The sequence below is a fragment of the Rhagoletis pomonella genome, unplaced genomic scaffold (genome assembly GCF_013731165.1).
Source record: "Rhagoletis pomonella isolate Grant_MI unplaced genomic scaffold, Rhpom_1.0 Rhpom_scaffold_00008, whole genome shotgun sequence".
Taxonomy (NCBI): domain Eukaryota; kingdom Metazoa; phylum Arthropoda; class Insecta; order Diptera; family Tephritidae; genus Rhagoletis; species Rhagoletis pomonella.
In genome coordinates, this window is record NW_023458562.1 from 26,942,256 (window position 1) to 26,966,617 (window position 24,362).

Consider the following 24,362-nt stretch of genomic DNA (forward strand, 5'->3'; position numbering starts at 1 on the left):
GGAAGACAGGATTTTGTTGCTTTGCGCCTGATTTTACATAAAGTTGTCCAACAGCACACACACTTCCAAGGCGTATGCGAGTATCTATAACTGCATGCACTCTCGTTAACATTTTGGTGCTTCTTTGTAACCAGATTACGCTTTTGACTGCGTACGATCATGGCCAAAAGTGTAAGTAGTGGCTTTATTATTCAATTTACTGAGTTATTCAACTTTTTGTTTTTAATTTTGATTTTGATTTGAGTATTCAAGCTACTTACTATGTCACTTCAATAGCCTTAACTGACTTAAATACTCTGCTGCAAAATACTAAAGATTTAATTAAAATCAATAGTGACACACTCATTAAGCGCTAGACTTTCAGGCATAAATATTACTTTTGGATTTCCTGTTGCTACTCTTTAATGCTACTTGAATCCCCCTTAGCTGATTTATTATGTGTATTTGGTGGTATGTAATTGGTTGATTTTATTGTTAATTACTAGCGAAACAATTAATTTGTTACATATTTTGCCAGCTAAGGCTAGTTGAACCGCAATGATATGCTCTTAATTAAATTTTGATTTCTGGTTCCCTTTTGGGCGAAGTAAAAGGAGGAAGCAAAATTTGTGGAAATGGGTTAATTAGCTGCAAAAGAGATTAAATTGAAAAAAAAACTATGGTAAATTTGGCATTTTAGTGGTTTGAGAAATCTATTAATAACTGTTCTCAATGAAAAAAAAAACTAGTCCCATTTACTTAAACCTGCTAATTGCATATAAAAATAACCGCAAATTAATTAGAACTGTTCTGATTGCAGAAATTTGCAACTCTTTCCTATCAATAAAAACTGTTCCTAACCTAGTCATGAAAATAGCTGAAATAGTAAAAGTTTTCCTAAATGCGGCTCTTTAATGATTTTCCTAATACATAATAACTGTTCACACTAAATGAAAAAAGTGTTCTTAGTATAACAACTGCTTTTAACCTGCAAAAAAGTGTCATTAACTTACAATCACAGTTCATATTATACTAATTGTTCACATTACATCAAACATAACCGCTCACACTTAAAATATAATCAAAAAGTTCGCTATAAATAAATGAAACTGGATTAACTCTTTAAAAATATTTACTCTGCAATATATATTTCTTATTTCAACTCAAATGATACTTTTAACAATTCTGCTGAGATGTGTGACTCTCTCCATTTTATAAGGTTTTCTCTAAGCGTTTGAACCTCCTCCAAAAGTTACGCTAGAAAATATACTCAGAATGTCGCACATCGGCCTTTCTATGGAGATCCTTGCAGCCAAGTACGCTGGGAGACTGATGGCAACAGGCGAATTTACACAAACAGCTTCGATTTGCAGCTAGAGAGCTAGAAAAAGAAATACAGCCAGAACGGACTACAAGATCCACGCTCGAACTGAGAAAAGAAATTCTGAACCACTACCGAAGAATCGAGCAGAAATGGCGTCAAACTGCGTGGAACTCGACATTTGTCAAACAATTGAGCTGCCATGAAAAATAGCCAAAAACAGCACGAATTGAGCCAAGTTGGGAGGAGTCCAAGTAGAAGTTGTTGCTTTGAGGAAAGTAACTCCATCGTTAACTTTCACATAAATAACAATAACCAAGTGCAATAAAGGAAATCATCTGATACAAAATTAGTTCTAAACGCATCACAAGAAGCAGATAAGCTATACAAGGGCTAGCCGCATGCAGGTGTCTGCATATCTACTGAGTACCCGGGCACTCGAGGAAGAAAACCATATAAGGCAGGAAATGAGAACATAGAGTGTTTCAGGCACCTGCAATATTTTTAGAGTCATGTACAAACCAAACGAAGCAAAATAAAAGCGATTCCTTCTATTTGCTGTCCCGAAGGATTGCAGAACTAAAATCAGTTAAAATGGAAGTTGCTCTCAGCGTATGTAGGAAGAGATGGTAAGAAGGAATAAATTGGAACATTTTTTATGCTATGCGCTTGCGGGATCCAGAATAAACTTACAATATTTTTGGAGCCCTACAATTTAATAAGCTTGAGGGTATGGCAGTATTAGAACGCTTAACGTACCAAGAGCGCATGAACGATGGCATACTTTCTTTGACATAACATTTTGCAATAGTCCTTTGATGAGCATTTTAGAAATCACAAATACCCACAGAGTGAAAATTAGTAAAAATTTCGTTCTCACTAAAGGGTTACTTGAGCGACATTTGTTGATATATGCACTGGAACTAGAATATCTATGGTGGCCCCTCAATCCCTACAACAACCCTAATTACTATCTAACTCCCTTTTGGAGATTCAGTTCAGTTAAGTTCTATGGTGACATCGAGTGTAGATATGTATTTGTAAGAACATGTATAGTCTTCCAGGCAGGCATGTCTGTCTGTTTGTTTCCTTCCATTATTTTATAGCTCGGAACACAGAGAAAAAAAGGTCATGTTGTAGGTCGTCAAGGCATTTCGTCTCTCTTCGCACTAGAAGTTTAAGTGTTTAAGTGTTAGTATAATTGGACCTGGTAGCCATATGGATCCATGAAATGGTGTAGTAGGTTGTGCCTTTCCCAGGCCATTTTTTTCCCGTAAAGTAGTGTTGTGGGCAGAGAAAGCTGGTCTGTGGCGCATGTGCGAATGCTTGTATGCTCGTACACAATTCCAGCCGGGGTTTTCGTTACCACTATAAGAGGTCAAGGCTGTGGCTGTCCTCAAAGCTCTTTGCCATTAATTTGTGCTGGCTTCTGGAAGACTAAAACGTCAATGAACTCAATGCTTATTGTTATTCAAATGACTTAGTTGTCTACGTCATATACCATGAGGACCTCATTTGGTAATTCAAAAATTATGTTCTGAGTGCACCACCGTCCACCACTTTGCCAGAGAAGGAGAGGATTAACTAATTATTTATCACAAGACGAGAAATACTGAGTAAAAGACCCGACTGGGACTCATAACGGTTTCTAACAAGGATACAGGATACAGTATTTTATGCTTACCAAAACTGTTTTTAGCAAAACATGAGAACAGGAGTAACTCTGCGTAAACCTGACCGCTCGATTTGTGTTGGGTTTATTTAAAAGAGGAGATCCTTGCAATTTACGAGTATAATTACCTTGAAAGCAGGAGAAACTCCGTTGGAGAACTTAAGCCATTGATTAATAATGACCAAATGTATTTTTTAAAATGTCTATTTTATAATTTCCATGTATGGGATAGGTTCAAATATGTAGTCCTAACAAATAAAGGCATACTCTACATAAAACATACTCAAAGAATTGAGCACCAGCAAGCAACAAATTTGAAAAAGTGGAAACGAAAGGCTCGAATTTATTGACAGCAGCAATTAATGACTAGTTTTTTTTGCAAGAAACAGAGATAACGAAAGGACGGCATAAAAGTAGTCCACACAGAGAACTGTTTGTCCGAGTGCCTAGAGTGACAGGGCCAAGGTGTTGTAGGCAAGCACGTAAGTAAATATGTTTACATACATGTGTTGTGTAAGTGCAATCTGCTTCAAATGAAAAGCACCCACAGAAAAGCTAGAAGCAAGAGTGAAAACGTAGGGAGAAATAAACACACTTGGTCAAATGATGCTGTGTGTCACAGGCAATTAGAACTTTTCTACAACAAACTAGAAAACGAAACGAAGCGTATCGAAGCGAAATGTAACGAAATGTCAAATTGACAGCAATTACACAATTTCAATTGTTCATGTACAAAAACAAAACCAAAAGCAATAGCTATAGGAATTGCTATGTAGGAATGAAAATGAAGAAGTGAAGGCTATGAGGCAGAAGAGGAAAGCATAGAGTAAATTTGAGCAGCAGTTGTCTCTGTGTTCCGGCGCAATTAATGGGCATACTTAAGTGAATGGGACAAAATACACATACCCATAGACACTCACGCTCGCTTACCATCAGCATACATACATACATGTGTGATTTGCGCTGTGTACGGTCGCCGTCATCATGTGACCTCTGCTGCTTCAAGTCCCAATTCAAGCTAAAATGCCCAAAATCAAGTGAAATTGATATTATTTCGACAATCGGGGGTAATGCAGCGTACAGGGCATACGAGGCGGACGATGTGTGAGCAAATGAGGCGAGTTGTCATTGGAAATTGGTACTTGTGCACTCGTATGGTTGGTTGCTGTCTACACTCACAAACTGCATATGCACTTAAATACATACGTACATACGTAAATATGTATTACCATATGTGTTAGCGTGTGTATTCGCTGCACTGAAAAATTGCGACAATTAAAATGGCAAATTGTCTATCAATTTTTTCTTATACTCCCACTACCCCCTTTAACTCTACTGGCAACACACTGTTCCTCAGTTGCTTCGAGTCCTTTTGGTGTATAGCTAACATTATTGTCACTGCAAGTAGAAAGAGTAATTGGAAAGCTTCTTGGCACTAGCTTCATTGACTGTCATTATTGAATGTTGCTTGAGTATTGGTAGTGCTATTTCGCTATCTGCTATCTACTTTTTGTTGTCTTCTATACGATTGCCTGTTGCTATCTTGTGATTTATTTCACTTAACTGTTCGGCGTAATGAAGCCTTAAATGGTTTCCATTCAGTAGAAATGGTTTGAGTAGAGAAAGAAGCCCCATTAAATATTTTGGTGAGGGAATTTTTCAGAGTAGAAAAACTAGCGAGGATACTCCCTAAAAATTAATTTATCTAAAAAGCAAAGGAATAAGCTTAGGAGCTTTGGGAAGCAAACACTTGTAGATATACTGTTCCCATAAATAAAATGTTTTTTTGTCAAGTAAATATTACATTGATATCCAGCGCAAAAATACCAGTTTTTTCTATTTTTTTCTATTTTATTTCGATTATAAACTATTCTCATTCAGACAAGAACTGTGCTCATTATCGTAAAATATTGGTTTAGATCTATTCTAGAGCACGGCGCATATGTAACACTATTTTAAGCTGATTTAATAGGAAAAAAACTGTTCACACTACATCGAATTTACACTTTGGTAAAACTTCCAGGTTTGAATGTGCTTTTAAATGATTTCACCGTTTTCTGGCAAATTTTAAACTGTTCCCATTTAGAAAAAAAATGTCATTGCTAAACTATTGCTTGAAAGGTCTTCGGTTTTTTCGCATTTACCTAACACGAAAATATGTGAAACGCGCCGACAAACAGGTTTACTAGGCGATTTAATATTTAATTTTTTATTTTAAAATTTTTAAAAAAGACGAACAACAATAATTTCTTTAGAAGAAAAAAATTTTCCAAGTTCTAAGTTATGTCAAGTTAAGTTAAGTTCCCTTAATCAGACCTTAACTCTGTATGATTTTTTAAAAGTATACTATTTAAAATTTGTTTTTTTTTAATTTTTGTACAGTTTGTTTATTCAATACCCTAAAATCAATAATTTCACTGTTGTCAAACAGTAAGTCAACACACGTCATTTTCAGCTTATTGTTTTTTCTGGTGTGCTTTTGAAAATGAGAATTTCAACGAAAAAAAATTAAAAAGCTATTAAAAAAACTGTCCCCATGCAACTAATACTTTTTTTTTAAGTTAAAAACTATCTACAGTAAAAAATAAGAAGTTCGAAAAGCACTGACAGCATTTAAAAACTGTTCCCACTTTGTAAAACTGTTCTCAGGTCGCTAAAACTCCTTGCCAATACAACAGATATTGCTACTTATTTTTATAGTCCTGCAGCTTATTTTCTATTCATCTTGCTCATTACATTTTCTTTTAACAGCCAACACGCTATATCTCCTACACATTTCACATAGGAATAAATACTAAAAATATATAAGTATTTAATCTCTAATGCTCTATAGCCTTTCGCCACATTGAAATGTCATATCTCAATAAAAATTTGCCAGTGAATTACGTGCACTTCTTATGGCCCATTTAACCAATCCGTTTATTTGAAATGCCAAATTTGTCATGTCTACGCAGGAAATTCAACGTATAAATATACAAGAAAAAAATAACGAAAAACACGTACATAAGCCATGTCGTACAATATTTTCACGCTTTTGCAAAGTCAATTGATTGGCAGCAAAATAATTGCATTTCCTGGTGGTCAAAGCGGGCGGGAAAATAGACAAGCGAATGAGCGTACATCCACGCGTAGTCAGCGGCTTGCCGATAATCATATGCGTGAGCGCACGTTTTCGCTTTATTATTGCTAGAGTGCTAGTGTATTCTTGCTAAACTATGGATTTTTATGTGAGTAGGTGTATACATATATTTATTGAGGTTCTGTTTTCAGCTGAAGTTCATCATTAGTACGCGCCCACATGGCGTATGAGTACTCTCTCGTCGCCTGCTTAGTGGTGGACTGCCTTGTACCGAGAATTTCCATTGCTTACGCATGTAGTCACGTACTCACGCCAGCAGCCACTCACTTTTAATAACAAGCATATTGATTGAGTTTATTGAGTATGTATATGAGAAATTGCAACAACAATAACTGGATTATTGTTGCGAATAAAGATATTATTAAGGGGAAAAGAGGTCAAAATAAAGACTTTAGAAGAAGAGGGATTACAAATTTGCTTAATGTCTGATGACCCATTCCTCCCCATTAGCTTCCGACAGGTTCCTAAGGAGATGCTGACCATTTGAGCATTACCTTTATCTGGGTGCAGATTATATGGAAACCTATCAAGTATAATCCCCAGATATTTAACATATTTAGAGAAGTGTATATATTCTCCTTGAAGTAATGGTTCTAGCAGTTTCTCCCTTTTCCTTTGTCTGGAGAAAATAATTTCTCTAGTCTGCTTAGGGGTTGACGTGTAACATTTGGCAGCATTTGGTGGCTATGATCAGCGCGCTCTATAGGAGGTTTGAGATGGTGTTTAACATCTATACATCCCTGATTATAATACCAACGTCATCTATAAAGCCCTACAGGGTTGTAGTCACTGAGAAGGCTTAGTAGTTTGTCTACTACTTACTACTACCTTAATAGAGGAGAAAATACTACCAGCATATGAAATGTTTAGAAATTTTTATAAGTCAGTTGAGAATTGCATATTTGCTCTCAAAGTCAATGAAATCTTAGTTTTATCAAGCAACTATTAAGCAACATTCCAGAGCTAAATTAGGCATTTAAAACTCCAATTCGTGCACTTTTCGAAAGAAATACGTTGGTAGGTATACTTGTAGTATTTATTTCAAAGAAAGAATAGACTACTTCGGAATTAAAATTCCACCAACGACAATCAAACTGGCATTTTCAAACAAAAACAACCCGCCTCATGCAAAACAAACTACAAAAGCTATAACAATTGCCGCAAAGGAAGGAAGTGCAGCGGTTGCGCAAACGTCGCATGCAGCGTGTGGCAAATGGCAAGTGGCAGGCTAAGGCGCTGATTTATTACTGTAAATGCAGCGCAGCAATTGCAAATTCAAAATGATTTTTATCGCATAAAATCAGCGCCACAAACGACAAACCATAAAAAAAAAACAAAAAAAACTGCCGACAAAAAGCTGACAATGAAGAGGAGCCAGACAACCAGCCAGGGAGGCAAGCAGTCAGACCGCCAGCAGCCGATTAGACGGAAAACAGCCTAAGCGCAGCAGACGCAGGCGCGCAGCCATGACAGTGGCAGTGACAGCAAACACTCGTACACATTGCATTGTGGCAAACGCATATTCCCAGGCCGTAAGCAAAAAGTAGTAAAAGCAGAAAAATTTAAAAATTACATTAACAGCAGCAACAGCAACACTCTTCAATGTTAGAGAATTTAAACCGCAGTCGGGCGGGGTGAAAAAATATTTACCAAAGCCGAAAATTGCAAGCGGAAATCACACATTTTCCGTTGCGTTGTTTGGTGGCGAACACAGAGTTACATGTACCGCACGCAGTCATTCATAGATGTTTGTGTAAATGCAGTTTGTAGCTGTATATTAAATACTATTTGTATCTATTCATATATTCATACATATATATGTTTGTACATAAATAGCATGCGGATGCGTTTGATATGCCACTATGAATCTACAAAACAAAAAAAGATGAATACACATAAAAGTAAAAATAAACTTTGGAAAGCACGGAAGTGACTGAGTGACTGCTGGGAACGGGTTCACTAAGTCTACAGTGTACAAAGTAGCGAGAAATATTAGCTAAATACAAAGGACGTCTTACGAGTTTTCCTATACTGGGATTGTATTACTTTACAGAGCGGTTTAAGCCAAAGCAGCTGGGTGAGGTGAAAATTAGTGTTCTTAGAAATTCTACCCACCCATCCCTTGTAATAAGCCAGTGGCATTTCTGACTACATATTTTTATACCAGAATGTCCGAGGTGATAGTAAGAGTTCTAGAAAAGCTTAGTGTGGAACTGACTTAGTTAAATTTTATACCAAAGGCTCTGCTTTGCTCGAGGGGTAGTGGGAAGGAGAAGGAACTCCGTTAAGGGCTTACTATTACCTCTTTATTCATTTAGGTGTGTATACTGGCTTTTCTTAGTCAGTTGAAACCTATGTTCTCTGAAAAGGGCAAGTAGTTGCTCTTTACCAATATAAAAGCATGCAAGGGAAGTACCCTATAAGCTTTACGAAACCATATTGCAACCAATAATATCGCTTGGGCCGTTGTATGGCAGTACTGGAGAACGCGTCAATAGTTAAGCAGTTAGAGCACGTGGGGTTCGCACGGGGCTCTCTTTCAACTCAGCACAGGGAAATTCGTTAATCAGTTAGAAACTCAAACTTTATATTAAACAGATCAGAGCGAATCGACAGAGGCCCTGAATATACCCTTTTCCAACCTCATCCAGTGGGAGTAGGAGAGGAACCGGATCTATCCCAGATGTCGAGAAAATAGATTCCCGGATAAGACGAAGTTGAATGGCAGAATAGGGGCGCTGTAATCTGTCAATAGATGTCCAATCAGCTTCGAGCTTTTACTTGCGGATTTGTGCTGCACAGTGGGAGGTAAACCTTGATGATGTAAAAAAGACAGATTGCCTACTATTGTTACACCCATGTCAATATCTATACCGATAGCTAAGCGGCAATCATGGTTTAGGTCTGCTGATACAGCGATCAGAATTGGTCAGGAATGCCCGATTTCTCAAATGAGGTTTTTTATGGATACTGCGACACGGCGGTACTACCGAGAAGTGCCTAGCCGAAGGATTTGGAGGACAAGCGTGAATCCTTCAAGACCAAGTAATCACCGCCCTACCTAATTTTTTCCCCATCAACTCACCATACGCCACACACAGTGCAACAGCTATGTTTGTGCTACTAAAACTAATATATGGCCCAGTGTAAATGACACCAGTTCTTGCAGAGCCTATTGCTTTTACACTAACTTGGCTTGACAGACAACTCACATTGTTGCTGACTTACAACAAGTTTTTGTTTTTTCGTTAGCTTCCGCTCAGCGCATGTTGTTGTCAGTCTTGAATTCAAAAAAAATGCGACAGGCGATAAGCAGCATGCCTCTAAAAATTGTATGACCAAAAGCTGCCACAGTGATACAATTTTTCGAAGTAGTCTAATTGTCTGCAATTTAATTAAATGAGCAAATAAAATAAATAGCAGGCTAAATTTGGAAAGCAATAACAATTGTCTTTTTGCATGTTTACTTACCACGTACATATGTATGTACATATTTGCATTTTTTCGCTTACTCGATTTATTCAACCTTATTTGCTTCCCCCACCGCTAAATATTTCATTTAATTAAAATAATTAGATCAAGTGAAAAAGTAAAAGAAAATATGAATGTAAATTGGTTGCCATACAGCTTTTTAAAAATTAATTATATGTACATAGGTATGTTTTGCTATCTGAATAGTTGGTTAATAGTGTTGACAGCCGTTTTGGGGTTGCGCGCATTTTTCTTTATCTTTCCCTTTCCTACTTCGGAACCAGTTTTTTTTTAAATAACGCTGTCAATGTCGAGTAAAATAATTTGTTAAAACAAAATAAGTACTAGGGGCTTGAGCACGATTATAGTCATGAACACATTCCGCACAAATGATTTTAAAGGTTTCAATATATTTGTTCGATTAAAAGATCTATCTAATCGTCACTGTATGGCTAACACGTAGCGCGTGAGAAAAATCTTTTTTGAAATTTTTGAAATTTGAAATTTTATAAAAACACTATTGGTATTCATAAAATCGCGTAAATGCCTCGTAACCGCGTAAACATCGTAAATAAACCGATTTTCAATCCAAATTAAGTAAGCTTACGAGGTTTACATGGTTACCAGGCGTTTAGATCGGCGATTGGCACAGCCTTGCCCGCGGGCAAAGCTCTTTTAAGCTCTCTATTTATTTCGTATAGGCGCGTCTACAAAAAAATAATAGAAAGCATTAAAAAATTATTCCTGCGTAGATTTAATATGCGTGTAGGCAGATCATAAGCTCCCTCAGGTCGTCGCAAGCTTTTAAAAGCTTGGCAGGCTTGCGAATGAAGTAAACCAACGTTGTCATACCGACCATATCACGTGGGAAAACCTCTTTCAAGCTTCCAATGGATTTTTTGCTGCTGTGGAGCAAAATGTGAACCGTTCAGCGGATTTCAACAAAAGACCTATGTTCTCCAGTTTAGGCCGACTAAAAACAAAAAAAAAACTTCATTAGCGTGGAGACAAATTTTCATCTTAACTGATACGTTAGCAGGCAAAAATGCCAAATTTGGGCTGCTGAAAATCCACACCACCTGCTCTTTGGTGTGGTTTTACTGCTTCGGAAATGATACCGGTGATGCTATTACGGTGAACATTATCGTTACATGATAACAAACTTTAAAAAAGCCTGCTTTTAAATAGACATGCCACATAGCACATGAAACAACAGCCATTTTAGAAAAGATATTCAGGCCGATTCTGTACAGAAACTCCCTGGGAGTTTTCTCTCTTTTCCCTTTCAGCCTTTCATGAATAAAAATTCCCTGAGGACTTTTATACTAAATGGCAGATTTGAGCTCTCAAAAAAGTGTCAAACAGCTTTTTCGAAATTCGTATTGCCTGCTCCCAAGCTTTCGGGGAAAATGCTACTCCCTGGGAGTTAATTATTGCAGGATTTCTTTCTCGGGAGAAACAAATTCCCGGAGAAAAAACTCTTCGGCAGTATTAAGAATTGGGCTGATTTTATTTAAAAAAGAAAATCCGCAGTCTTACTGTATCACTCGGTACATGCATACATATTATTTCACACTCAGGTACTTCCCACATATATATATATATATATATATATATGCACATACATATCTCTGTCAAGTCGATATTGAAATTCACTAACATTAGAGATTTGACAGCTGACTATAACTGTCGGTACGTTGCATATGTACTGCAAGCTGTTGATGTGCATATGCTACTCATCTACATATGTACATACATATGTATATTATAGTACAATACGTGTGTACTCCAAAAACAAGCCTCAGTTGGACGCCACCTTTGCTGGTCATCGACTTCACTTGGCGGACAAAGTGTCAACGCAAATGTGTCAAACGCTTTGAGATGTGGCTGACAGGTGTGTAATTGTGTGCCAGTGCGAGTACGAGTGGGTATGTGCTGCAAAATTGTTGGTTAGTGTCATGCAGTTGTCCCGAATGTCAAGTGGTCACGAAGTGCGTAATCAACTAATTCGTGTGATTAGCATAAGTGTGTGTGTGTGTGATACGAAGGAAGTGTGATGCTAGCTCATACGGAGTACGCCTACATGTTCAGACAGTTACAGTTAATTGCAATGTTTATCAATAATTGAGTAGTGTGTGACTGCTTGACTCCAATATCCTCAGGTTCATAAAGAGGTGTGGCTGATTTTTCTTAGTTCTAGTTGACTATATAGATATGGTGACCATTCGTACCGATTTTGGCGGGACAGTACCGATTTTGAGAGAATTGTCCCGCTGAATATTTTTTAATAGTCAGGACATATAAGTGTGCCGATGTTTCATATTTGTACCGATTTTGTCCCGATTTTCAGTGTTTTATTTATTAATTTAATAAGAGTCTCCCAGTACTCTGGCCCTGGCCCAAAAACAATTTTTCGCAGCACTTTCGTTATCACAAACGACATATGTAGAATATAAGGGGGCCATAAACATAGCCAGCATCCTTATTTTCTATAATCTTTGGTTATGCTTTATTCTTTAAAACTAGTGCTCTCGCTATATTGTCTAAATTTTTTTAAGGTCTTTATAATTGTTAAGTATTTTTTAATGAAACGATTCTAACTTGAATTTAGTGAAATTATAAAAAAATAATACTAATTCCCTCAAAAAAATCATGGATATAAAAAATACAAGCTGTAGGTACAGTGGCGAAAATATAAATAGGGAAGACATTTTAACATTTTTGGCTATTCCTCTCGATTATTTAATGTTAAGTATTAATGTTTATTATTTTTTTAAGAAAGTGTAGCTCGTTATCTAACAAAGAACGTGTAAGTCAAAATTTCAAACTTTGTACCAAAATGAGCGAACTTCGACAAAAATTCATCAATATTTTGACATTTTAATTAAATTTCTTAGAAACATTATGATTACCGTTGATTTTTGGTAGATTTTTTTGTGGAAGGTGTTGCTCATTTTCTCCATACAAAAAAAAAATTTAAACATACATACTTTGGATGCAAGAAAATGCGCGAACAAAAAATTGCGAAAAATCAAGGGTACTACTTCAAACTTGCCCTTTATTGTACTAAAATTTAATGAGCTCAAAACTGCATACTCAAAACATATCTAGAACATCTGATTAAAATGTTTAAAATTGTGATCATAAAATTGGGATGAGTTTTATATTTTGACTTACATGTTTCTTTTTTAGATAGTAAGTTATATTTTCATAAAAAATAATAAACATTTCTTAAACAAAGAAAAGTAGCCAAACCATGCCACAATGTCTTCCCTATTTACATTCTCGCCACAGTATATCGATGGCTGAGTGGAAGATCGACCTATCTCGGCAGCCAGTTCGAAAACATTGTATCTCAAAAAACTTTTCAAGAACGCCCTATTTCAGAATTCGTTTCAAAAACGCCCCATCTCAGCTGTCGATTCAAAAACGCCCTTTATCAGCATATTTTCAATACATTTTGAAGTGAGATAGGGCGTTTTTGAACCGAATTTTGAGATAGGGCGTTCTTGAAAAGTTTTTTGAGATACAATGTGTGTATAGATTTTTGCGATAATTTTTGTCTCTTTGTTTTGTTTTAAATAAAATTGTATGAAAAGATGTTATGTCTTTTTATTCTAAAAACAAAATCGTTTGTTCGGATTCGATTATTTAGAAATGTTCCGAGTTTTGGCCACAGAAATCTAATCACCGTATACATATATGTAGATTTTTTAAGTAAAAAAAAATTAATTTTCAGTTTTATTTAAAGAAAATCATCTAGTCCTGCTTAAGGTTTAAGAAATAGTCACTGACAAGAAAGTCATATATGTATTAACATATGAACGAGTTCCCAAACACAATTATGCCCAATCACACTCACACCTAAGCTTAAAAGTCTATGCAAAATGTGCTTACTTCATATGTAAATGAGCTCATTTAAAAGTTATTGTAAATTACAGAAAGTACGTGCTCACCACACATTGGCCCCCATCCGCCTTCCCCCCTCCCCACGCCCCCCTTCCCCCTTCGGAACACTCAAACATGTAACACGCGTGTTTCTAATATCGTAATTTTGTCACTTAATTAACCGAAAATGTCGTTTCGAGTTTCGTGTTTCGTGTAAATGTGGCGCACACGAAAGCAAATATACTCGCACCCCTACATATATACATACCTAACAAACCGCCAACTGACAGCCAAATTATATGCGAAATGAATGAGATATTCCAATCTTGGCTACGACGAGTCGAAGCGCCCCCATCCCGGAGGTTAACCTCATGTGACAACAATGCAACCACGAATTTGTATACATATGTATCTCTAGCAGACATATTTGTGTAGCTAGTCCAGGTGGGAAGAGCAACAAAATTTGCATATGTATGTATCTGTAAGCAAGCATTTATTTATTTTATATGATTGTGCAAGTTTTGCGACACAGCTTAAATTCCGCAACCTTGAATGGCACAATAGCAAAATTCATGCCACGCATATTTAGAGGCGCAAAGGCATTTGTTTCATTAGGCTTAATTTTAAGTTGATGTGCTTCAAAACCAACAACAATGACAAATCTAACAATTTATTGTAATTTTGTATGGTAACAACAATTTAGCTTGGAAATGTTAGTAAAGCGTAAACTGATTTTCTTTCGATGTATTGTCGATAGGCGCGTTGGAATGCGGTGGCTGAAGGGACTAGAAGTTTCAAAGCTTTTTGGGAGATATTTTAACAAATATTTTTAATGTTTGCGTGTGCATAAGGGTACATACATGCATATACTTATATAAACATGTAAAATCATTGAAAGTTTTTAAATCATGTATCCCGAAGCGGGGAGTCACTTTTCACTCTTGGTTTCCATGGTTTTACTATGGGCGGATGACAAATTCTCGAGTGAATTTTATTTCAGGAGAAACTCAGGATAAGGCAGTTAATTTAAATTGGTTTTGATTGTGGGGTAACGAAAACAATTCTCAACGTCAACAATTTTGTAAATCACTTTGACTTTCACTTGCTGAGGCTTAAAGGGTAGTTATTGAAGGATGTTATTTTTTTTTTAGAAATTGGGATGTATGTTTTTAGATTTCGAGCACTTTCAATTAGGGTGTGCGCACTTTCCTAGTTAACAGGTGAATAAAAATTTGTGAAGGGGGCCACCATAACACAACGATAAAAGAAAAATACAAATTTCACAATTTTTCGAAATTCGAATTATTTTGGAAGTTATAGCTAATAACATTTACGGAATTTTTTAGATTTTAGTTGTTTTCTCGCGATTGGTAATACCGATTCTGGTGTTTCCTTCCCATTACTATTTTTTATTTGGACATAAATTTTTTTATAAAAGTTATTAAAATTTTTGTAAATATTACTTACATCTACGTTCGTACGTCCTCTTCGTCATCGTCATCGTAACTTCTATTAGCAATTATTTGCCCAAAAAAAATTGCCGCAATTCATCGAGACGAAAGTTACTCACGCTTTTTTCTTGACGCCCAATGTATTTTGTATGGAAAACGGTGAAATGAGTATCGCACGCGTGCTAGACTCGCTGTCAATCGATACTTGTTGAAAAACTCATGCGAGGTAAATATGTACGGCAAATGTTTTCTATACAAAATACATTGGGCGACGAGAGAAAGGCGTGAATAATTTTCGTCTCGATGCATTGCAGCAAAATTTTTTTCTGCAAATAATTGCTAATAGAACGTACAACAATATTGGCCCAAAAAACGATTTTAAAGCCATTGCGATGTCACTAATATTTAAACAAATTTTAATAACTTTTATACAAAAAAATATGGCCAAATAAAAAATAAAAATGGGAAGGAAATACCATCATCCTCTACTGTTTAAAATATCGGTAGAATCCGTATTACCAATCGCGAGAAAACAATTAAAATCTGAACAATTTCGAAAAATATTAATAGCTATAACTTACAAAATAATTCGAATTTCGAAACATTGTGAAACTTGTATTTTTCTTTTATCGTTGTGAAGCATAAACATATAATTGCACAAAAAAAGCTCTAAAATTATTTCGGAATAGTCTATTTGATTGTTGTAAGCTGAAAAAATATAACCGGATAACTTGATAACCGGACAGGTGTTCAGATGATTATATAATTATGATTATAAAAAAAATTAGGACAAATCGAAATACTGAGTAAACAAACTCTCAGCCTCCCAAAAAACTAAAATTTGTGCTGTTGACTGATAAAATTTTTAAAAGTTTTAGAAAAAATTGGGAAAAAATTAAAATTTGATCAAATATTATTCCTAAAGCTGAATGGCGCTTTGTTTGTAAGTGTATGAGTTTGCAGTTCCCCGACAGTTTTGAATTATGGCTATCAAGTCATTTGGTTAAAAATAATTTTTCTCAAGTGTATTTTATTGTTGCAAACTAAATAAAAGAAAATAACCTCGTAACCAGATTAAAGTACAAGTGGGAACACCCACAATGCAAAATAACAATGGGGGTATCAAGTATAAGAGAAGCTACACCAGAATTACAAAAAAAAAAAAAATGGAACAAAAGGGTGAATAAGTATTGCTAAATTTCCTTTTAGTTAACTTTTTCCTAAATTAATAAAGTAAGAAGGACGAAATTCGAAACTGTTGTAGTGTACATAATAGTTCTTAGTTTTCAAGTATAAAGTTTTGATAGGGCATTTTCCATACTTATTCGTCCTTGTGCACCAAAATACATATGCTTTTTTCAAATCTAGAAAAGTTTTTCTTTTATTTGATATCCATATTGTTATTCCACATTGCACCGATATCTTTAAATAATTCATTTAATTAATCACATCTTTTAAAACGAAATAGGGACAATTTTCCCTTGACCGTTTCCTTAGGAGCTGGATACTAAGCTTAACGCTGAACAAGAATGGTCTTTTTTTTCTTCAATATTATTTCTTACAGTTCTTATTCAATTTTTTATAAACTATTTCTGCTCATTATTGTCACTATTCTTACTGTAATTCGCTCTTTTATTTGTTTGTAAAAAAGTAGATAATAAATAAATAAATGCTCAAAACTTCTAAAAAATTGGCCCCAATTATGCGGGCACCACTCGTATGTGGCCACCACTCGTAAGCGCACAAACACAGTTTGTTTTATATTTTACTAATTTAACAAACACTGTTGGATGTGCGCAATTTCGCGCTGCGCCTAAACTCGCGCCACTGAACCGAATTAAGTTTTTGTGTTAAGTGAGTATTTATAAGGGGAATATCAATTAGGGTCAAATATACGGGGATCAATGGTGACCAACAAAAAACCAAAACACTACTGAAGCAAATTTTCTATGCATGCAAAAATACGAAGCCAACAATTTACATCATATATCTACATATATACATAATTCTTTGGCTTTTTCGAATCACTCACCAATCCCTTTCACCAACTCAGATGAAGATTGCACAACTACACTTTAATTTAATTACAAAAACACTTGCTTGGGCCGGCCCGAGCCACTCGCGCACCGCACCGAAACTATATCGCCACGAAAACTAACAAAAAACACTGCTCGCACGAATATTTATTGTACAAATATTTAGAGTTTAACAATTGGTGACGCTTACAGAATCTAAACAAAAGAAGAAAACCATTCTCAACGTCAAATTTTATACATCATTTTCACTTGCACTTGCTGAGGCTAAAAGGGTAGTTATCAGAGTGTGTTTATTACGATACCTCTAAACAATTAATATTTTTTTTTTCGAAATAGGGGTGTGCACACTAGGGTGGTCCAAAAACAGCACAGTCGGAATTATAATGCTCTTACCCCCAGGATTGTTCTATAACGAAAAAATACTTCTTTTCGGTCTAGAACGATCCTAGGGGGTGAGAGCATAAAAAGTCCGACTTTACTTTTTCACATGCATTTATGGACCACCCTAGTGTTCACACGTGCATGGCTATCGTCATTTGGTTAATTTCAGAAGTGTATTTTGTTGTTGTAAACTATATAAAAGAAAATAACCTCATAACCAGATTAAAGTACAAGTGGAACACCCACAATGCAAAATAACAATAAGAGAATTAAAAATATTTTTTTTTTGACAAAATGGTGAATAAGTATTGAAAATGTCCTTTTAATCAACTTTTTTCTCTTAATTTAATAAAGTTATAAGGACGAAATTCGAAAATGTGGTAGTGTAGATTATAGTTCTTAACATATATTTTTCCAAAAATATCTAATGGAACTCAAAAGAATATTCAAGTATAAAGATTAATAGGGCATTTTCAATACTTATTCGTCCTTGTGCACCAAAATATTTCTTTTTCAATTCTTTTCCTTGGGAGCTGGATACTGAGCTTAACGCTGGACGAGAATTGTCTTTTTTAATTTTATCTCCAATATTATCTATTACTATTCTCTTTGGAGTTTTCTTTTAAGATATTTGTGAATTATTTCTGTTTATTATTGTCACTTTTCTTACTGTAATTCTCTTTTTTACATTATTGTGAAAACGTAAAAAAAAAAGAAAAATTAATAAATGCTCAAAACTTCTAAAGAATTTGCTCCTAATTATGTGGCCCCTAAGTACATAAAAGCACAAACACAGTTTGTTTTATATTTTACTAATTTAACAAACACTGTTGGATGTGCGCAATTTCGCCATGCGCCTAAACTCACGCCACTGAACCCAAATAAGTTTTTCTGCTAACTGCGGATTTATAAAGGGAACATAAATTACAATGAAATATAGGGGGATCAATGATGACCAACAAAATACCAAAAAACTCTACTGATGCAAAATTTGTATGCATGCAATAATAAGAAGCCAACAATTTACATACATATATCTACATATATACATAATTCTTTGGCTTTTTCGTATCACTCACCTTATAACTTTCACCAACGCAGATAAAGATTGCACAATTACACTTTAATTTAATTACAAAAACACTTGCTTGGGCCGGCCCGAGCCACTCGCGCACCGCTCCGAAACTATATCGCCACGAAAACTAACAAAAAACACTGCTCGCACGAAAATTTATTGAATTTGATAATTAATACACTTAGTTTTCTTAATTTTAGAGAAAACTAACACTTTTCACACGCAAATTTATAATTTTCAGAAATTTAAACACACACCCGACGGAAGCAATCGCGGCACTGTTGAAATGGCGTCGTTAATTTAGTGAAGCGCAGAGGTGCATTTACACAGAGAAATATGTAGCTAATAAGGTGTTCACAGTGTGGGTGTAGATTGACTAGGTTAAATTTTAGGATTATACAAGCATATTTTAACACAATTTTGATAAAATGTATGCGCGTAAATTTAATAAATACAGAAATATTTACGTGGTGAAAATTATACGATTTTGTTTGTCTATTGTTCAAATCTGGAACTCTGTACTCTGGAAATAAATGGTAGGCAATTTATTGGCAATGCATTGATTGCATTGGGGAATGGGAATATATATAAAAATATGATCGTATTACGGTCAAGCGAGAAGTAGTGCCAGTAAAAACTAGACTTTTCAATCACAAAAATTTACTTTACAAATCTTGTTAAAATATGTAGAGTTTAATAATTGGTGACGATTACAGAATCTAAAAAAAGGTATACTAATCGACGACAATATGTCAGTGGTATATTTTCAAATACTTACAGAAAAAATTAAAAGTACATATACTGACTTAATAAAAAGTTTAACACTTAATTTTAAATAAAAACTTTATAAACGCTTCCTTCCTAAACCGAAAATTTGCCAATCAAAATTGTTTGAATTCACTGAGAAACCTCGTATTTTATTGAGCATATATTTTTAAATACTACTTATTATTATGTAAATATTAATCTCCACCATTTTATGCTCCTAATCAGTACTTTTTATTATTATTGTTTTTATTCACGCAAGTAAGTGCCAATTTCAAATGGATATTTAAACGGCACTTAAGTTCAATTGTGGATTGTTGTTTAAATGCCTTTTAGCTTCCGTTGGGTTTCAGATCAAATATGCCAAACAATTGGCAGCCCTGCTGCTTGTTCCTTGAAATTGTTGTTGCATTGATTAAACAACCTACCTATCAATCTTGGTTGTTTGGTACAAAAACAGGGTTGCATATCTCATATTTAAATAGCCAATACTGGCCATTTAAGACTATGCTAATTAGCTGGGGAAATTAAGCTTTAAATTGCGGCATTGAGTTTGGTGTTCACACACCACACACGTCAGCTGCGCAATTAGCGATACGAAATCAGGTGCTGGATTACCTACAGTGATGGATTGATATTTTTTAATCACGTTATTAACAGTGTTAAGAATTATTTTATGGTGTTTTTTTTTCTACCAAAATAATGTTGGCCTCGCAGTGTTCTCTTCGCATAAATACCAAGAATAGGGCAAACAAAAGGTAAAATATTTTCTAGAAAATAAAACGCTATTAAACAATAATAGATACTGAAAAGAAAATAAGGGAATTGGAGATTTCCCGACCTGCAGCCGGCGACTGGTCCAATTTGTATCAAAAGCTGGTTTTCTACGGTATGGTAATACCAAGAAAAAAATTGGAGGGCCCGGTACAATAATAGAGATTGACGAAAGCAAATTTGGCCGGCGGTAGTATTATTTTGGACCACTGAATGTAAGATCAATGCGTATTTTGTGGTGTGTAGAGGAAGTCGAACAGCTGTTTCCCTGTTTCAGTTGAAAAGAGAGACAAGGAAACCCTGCTGGACATAATTGAGGTGTGGATTTTGCCCGGTACCACGATTGTGTCAGACTTTGGACGGTCAGTTATAATATTATACATATATGTGCTGTGGTTTTATATTTTACAAAAATGTTTTTACAGGCATATGATTGGCTTAAAAATGAAGGACACGTGAACCTCCGGGTCAACCACTCTCGCCGCTTTAAATATGCAGAGACCCAGCAGCACACCTAAAACATCGAAAGTATTTGGAGGCATGTTAAAGGTTCAATGCCGTAGTATCTTTATGGTTACCAAACTTGCGTTTCATAGGATGGACTAAGAAAAATTTTCGTCCCGGTGGTTATTAATGTCAAAATTGTGTATTTGTTGTAATTATTACTAGCATAGTGCATACAATTTGTTAGTGATTTTTTATTTTTTTTTGTACAACTGTTATCACCTTATATGTATTCCTCTTGGGATAAATTTTATTTTTATATAAAAAAACATAAGAAGTATTTAACATCAATGCAATATTTAACAAGAAAACTATATGTACATAAAAGTGTTCCCGCATCACGGCATCCGTGATCGAATGAAATTCGGGTCGAATCGAATGAAATGGAATAACCGCTGCTTTTCTCCAATACAATTTGAAAAGCTCCCTACCGAAAGGTCAGCAATTTAAACTTACATCTTTTTGCTTTCTCTCCGGCAAATATTGCTAGATTTTTAGCCCTTGTTAGCAAAATTGGTAGAAAATATAATATACATAGGTACAAATTTGGTAGATTTACCAATAAAATGGTAGAGTCCGTACACTGATTGTAAAGGCCTTGTCACACGATTGGTACATTTGTACGTTTTTTATATTAGGCTATTGGTGGATACAAATAAAAAAATAAAATAAAAATTGGGCAAGCATTTTTTTTGCTGTCACACGATTGGTAGGTACAATACAGCGAACTTGCGTTGAAAAACTTGTACACATTGTTTCTGTTGATTGGCATAAAGAAAAATGTTTTTATGATTTTTATTTATGTATTTACAAATAAGTTTTCTTTTGTTTTTTTTTTCGGTTTCGATTTTACTGAAAAACTCGTTGCGTTCAAAAAAATTACGTTCAGGAGAAATGCCGAACTAATTAGATTAAGTCCCTAAATTATTATTCACTTGGTCATTTCATTTCATGAAATATTTCAGAAAAAAAAATTTCAGTTCAGATATATTTAAAACATTAACCCTCTAGTAGGCTGAACCGCCTCCAGACGGTCGCTAACTAAACACGTATTTAGAGCACCTATAACAATTTTTTCTATATTCGTAAAGCACGATCTTTAGAAAAAAAGCGTATCTTTACGACGATGTAAATTTCAATCCGTTGTGTCAATCCGTTTTATTTTAATCGGCAGTTAAATCACAGATTGTGAAAGACTGTTAAAATTAATTATTTCTTGCTATTAAGTAATTTCGTAATTAAAGAAATTTTTTCTTCTGAAACATTTTTTGATACAAAAAAATTCAGTGGATTTCGTTGTTAAAAGCACAGTATTTTGATATAAGTTTTATAATGATGTCACCATTCGAAATGGAGAAAATTGCCTTCGAATACAGACCGTCTACAGACCGGCTTGCCGACATATAAAATCCCAGTTTGCATTTTTGACCGTCTGCAGACGGGTTTGCCGGTTCGTAGGTCAACATTGTGTAAGAGAAATCTGAAAATACGTCTAAGTATATCGGCGAGCCCGTCTCCAGACGGTCTTGGTTTTTCTCCCCTGTAAGAAAAAGTTACTGTCACAGATCGAAATAGACATCATTTTTGGATTTCTCGTTCTAAAATCACCCATTCCTGAATTTTTCAACTCATACAAAAATTGGCCTACTAGAGGGTTAAAGGTCCAGAATAAATTTCACCATCCATTTCCGAACAAAAACAAAAAAATTTATAAAATAATTTTTTTATCTAGCTTGATCATGTTATAAAGTAAATAAATCACAGACCCCCGGTAAGTTTTACCGGGTACGATTTTTAATTAGCGACAAGTCAGCAAAATTTTACACAGTGACTTATTAGCGTGCACGTAGCGGGCATTCGCAAAATTGAAACCGCTTACCGGTTAAAACAAAAATACCGGTCCTCTGTAGTTAAGGGTTAAATCAGTGTATTTTTAATTCTTCGATGAGAGCTTTTATAACACATAACTAACGTATTGCCATCGGATTGGCATATCTCTTCACTAAATTCTATATTCGTCACCAATTATTAAACTCTAAATATTTTTATTGATTTCTAAACTATAGTACAAGATTTTAAAAATAAGCTTTTATGATTTTAGTTTTTACAGGCATCACTTTTCGCATGACCGTGGTACGTTCCTATTTCGATATAGTTTCACTCTTCAATACAAGCCATGCAAATACTCGTACCTTGAACTATTGCCAGAGTATATGTATATTTGAAACATACTTAAATAAAATTGTATACATAATTTGTTGTGTATTTATGCATTTTTTAATTTTATGCGCAATTATTTCATCAAAACTTTATTAAAATATACTACCGCTTGGCAAATCCGAAAATTTAACCTAGTCAATCTACATCAACACTGTGAACACCTTATTAGCCATTGCTCTGTGTAAATAGTTACACCTCTGCGCTTCATTGAATTTCCGATGCCATTTCAACAGTGCGCGTTTGCTTCCGTCGGGTGTGTGTCAAAATTACCGAAAATTCTAAAATTTGCGTGCAATGTTGTGAAAAGTGTATAGTTTTCTTTAAAATTAAGAAAACGTAAGTGCTTCAATTTGCAAAGTAGATAAATACTCGCTCCAGTAGTGGTTTTTGTTAGTTTTTGTGGCGATATAGTTTCTATGCGGTGCGCGAGTGGCTCGGGCCGGCCCGAGCAAGTGTTTTGTTTTTTTTTAGTGAAATTGAAGTGTAGCTGTGCAATGTTCATCTAATTTGGTGAAAATTATAAGGTGAGTGAATTGAAAAAGCCAAATAATTATATGTATATGTAAATATATGTATGTAAATTATTAGCTTCTAGTATTTGCACAAACTCTTTGTGGGGTTTTTGTTGGTCATCATTGATCCCCCTATATTTCATTGCAATTTATGTTCCCTTTATAAATCCGCAGTTAGCAGAAAAACTTATTTGGGTTCGGTGGTATGAGTTTAGGCGCTTGTCGAAACTGCTAACAGCCAACAGTGTGTGTTAAATTGTGTTGAAGCCTGTGAACAGTTTGAGAGCCTGTATGTACATATAGTGGTGGTGGCATCGTTAGTGACAATTTATTTCTCTTTATTTATTTTAAATTTTTACAAAAATGTATTTTATACTACAAACAGAAACAAACATTGTACTAATTTTGCACTGGAAAAAATTAGATTAGGAAAAAAAGTCCAAAAAGAGAATAGGCTGATTCTATTTTAATTCATGCACGGTGAATGGATTCAGAATTCGAAATCAAGTTTAATACGATTTTTGATATTTTTGAGGAAAAATAATGAGCACGTATTTTTTAACCGACTTCCAAAAAAGGAGGAGATTATCAGTTCGTCGGAATATATTTTTTTTATGTATGTTACCGCATAACTTTGGACCACGTCAACCGATTTCGATCATCTTAAAGGTAGTGTCTCAGAGGTGGTCCCATACTAATTTGGTTTAGATCCGATCATCGGATCATGAAAAAATTAACGGTACTCCTAAATTTTTATATGAGAATTGAAGTCGATTCTGTTTTTTGCTTAAAAATTACTTGTTTGTTTTGCAATAAAAAAAAATCGCCGAGTTTCGAGGCGTGAACTTTCTTAAGACCAAAATACAATAGCGCAGTGACAGTGGCACTGGCAGTTCTAAAAACGGCGGTTACTGCTTATATGGGCATTCACTGCCGCAGCCGGTTTTGTCAGTGACTGATTTATTTAAAACTAGAGTGCCAGTTAATGTCGAAATTCGATAGTTTTTCTAACTTAACACGTAGCGATACTTATACGGTACAAATTAACTAACCGGAAAATCTTCTGCTAAAACGTAACTAAATTTTTTTTTATCTGAGAAGGTCTTTGGAGGACTTCGGCTGGACTTAAAATTGACCCGATACATTTAAGTTTATCGATAAATTTCAATGATTT

At 35.0% G+C, this 24,362-nt stretch overlaps 1 protein-coding gene across 1 annotated transcript in view; it reads right to left on the reverse strand.

Annotated features, from left to right (window-relative positions):
* LOC118745242 overlaps positions 1–24,362 on the reverse strand; it is an 88,465-nt gene that overhangs the window by 56,655 nt on the left and 7,448 nt on the right. Inside the window, exon 3 of the mRNA XM_036478769.1 lies at positions 18,418–18,523. Within this exon, the coding sequence (XP_036334662.1) occupies positions 18,418–18,523 (106 nt within the window). The remainder of the gene's footprint in view (positions 1–18,417; positions 18,524–24,362) is intronic.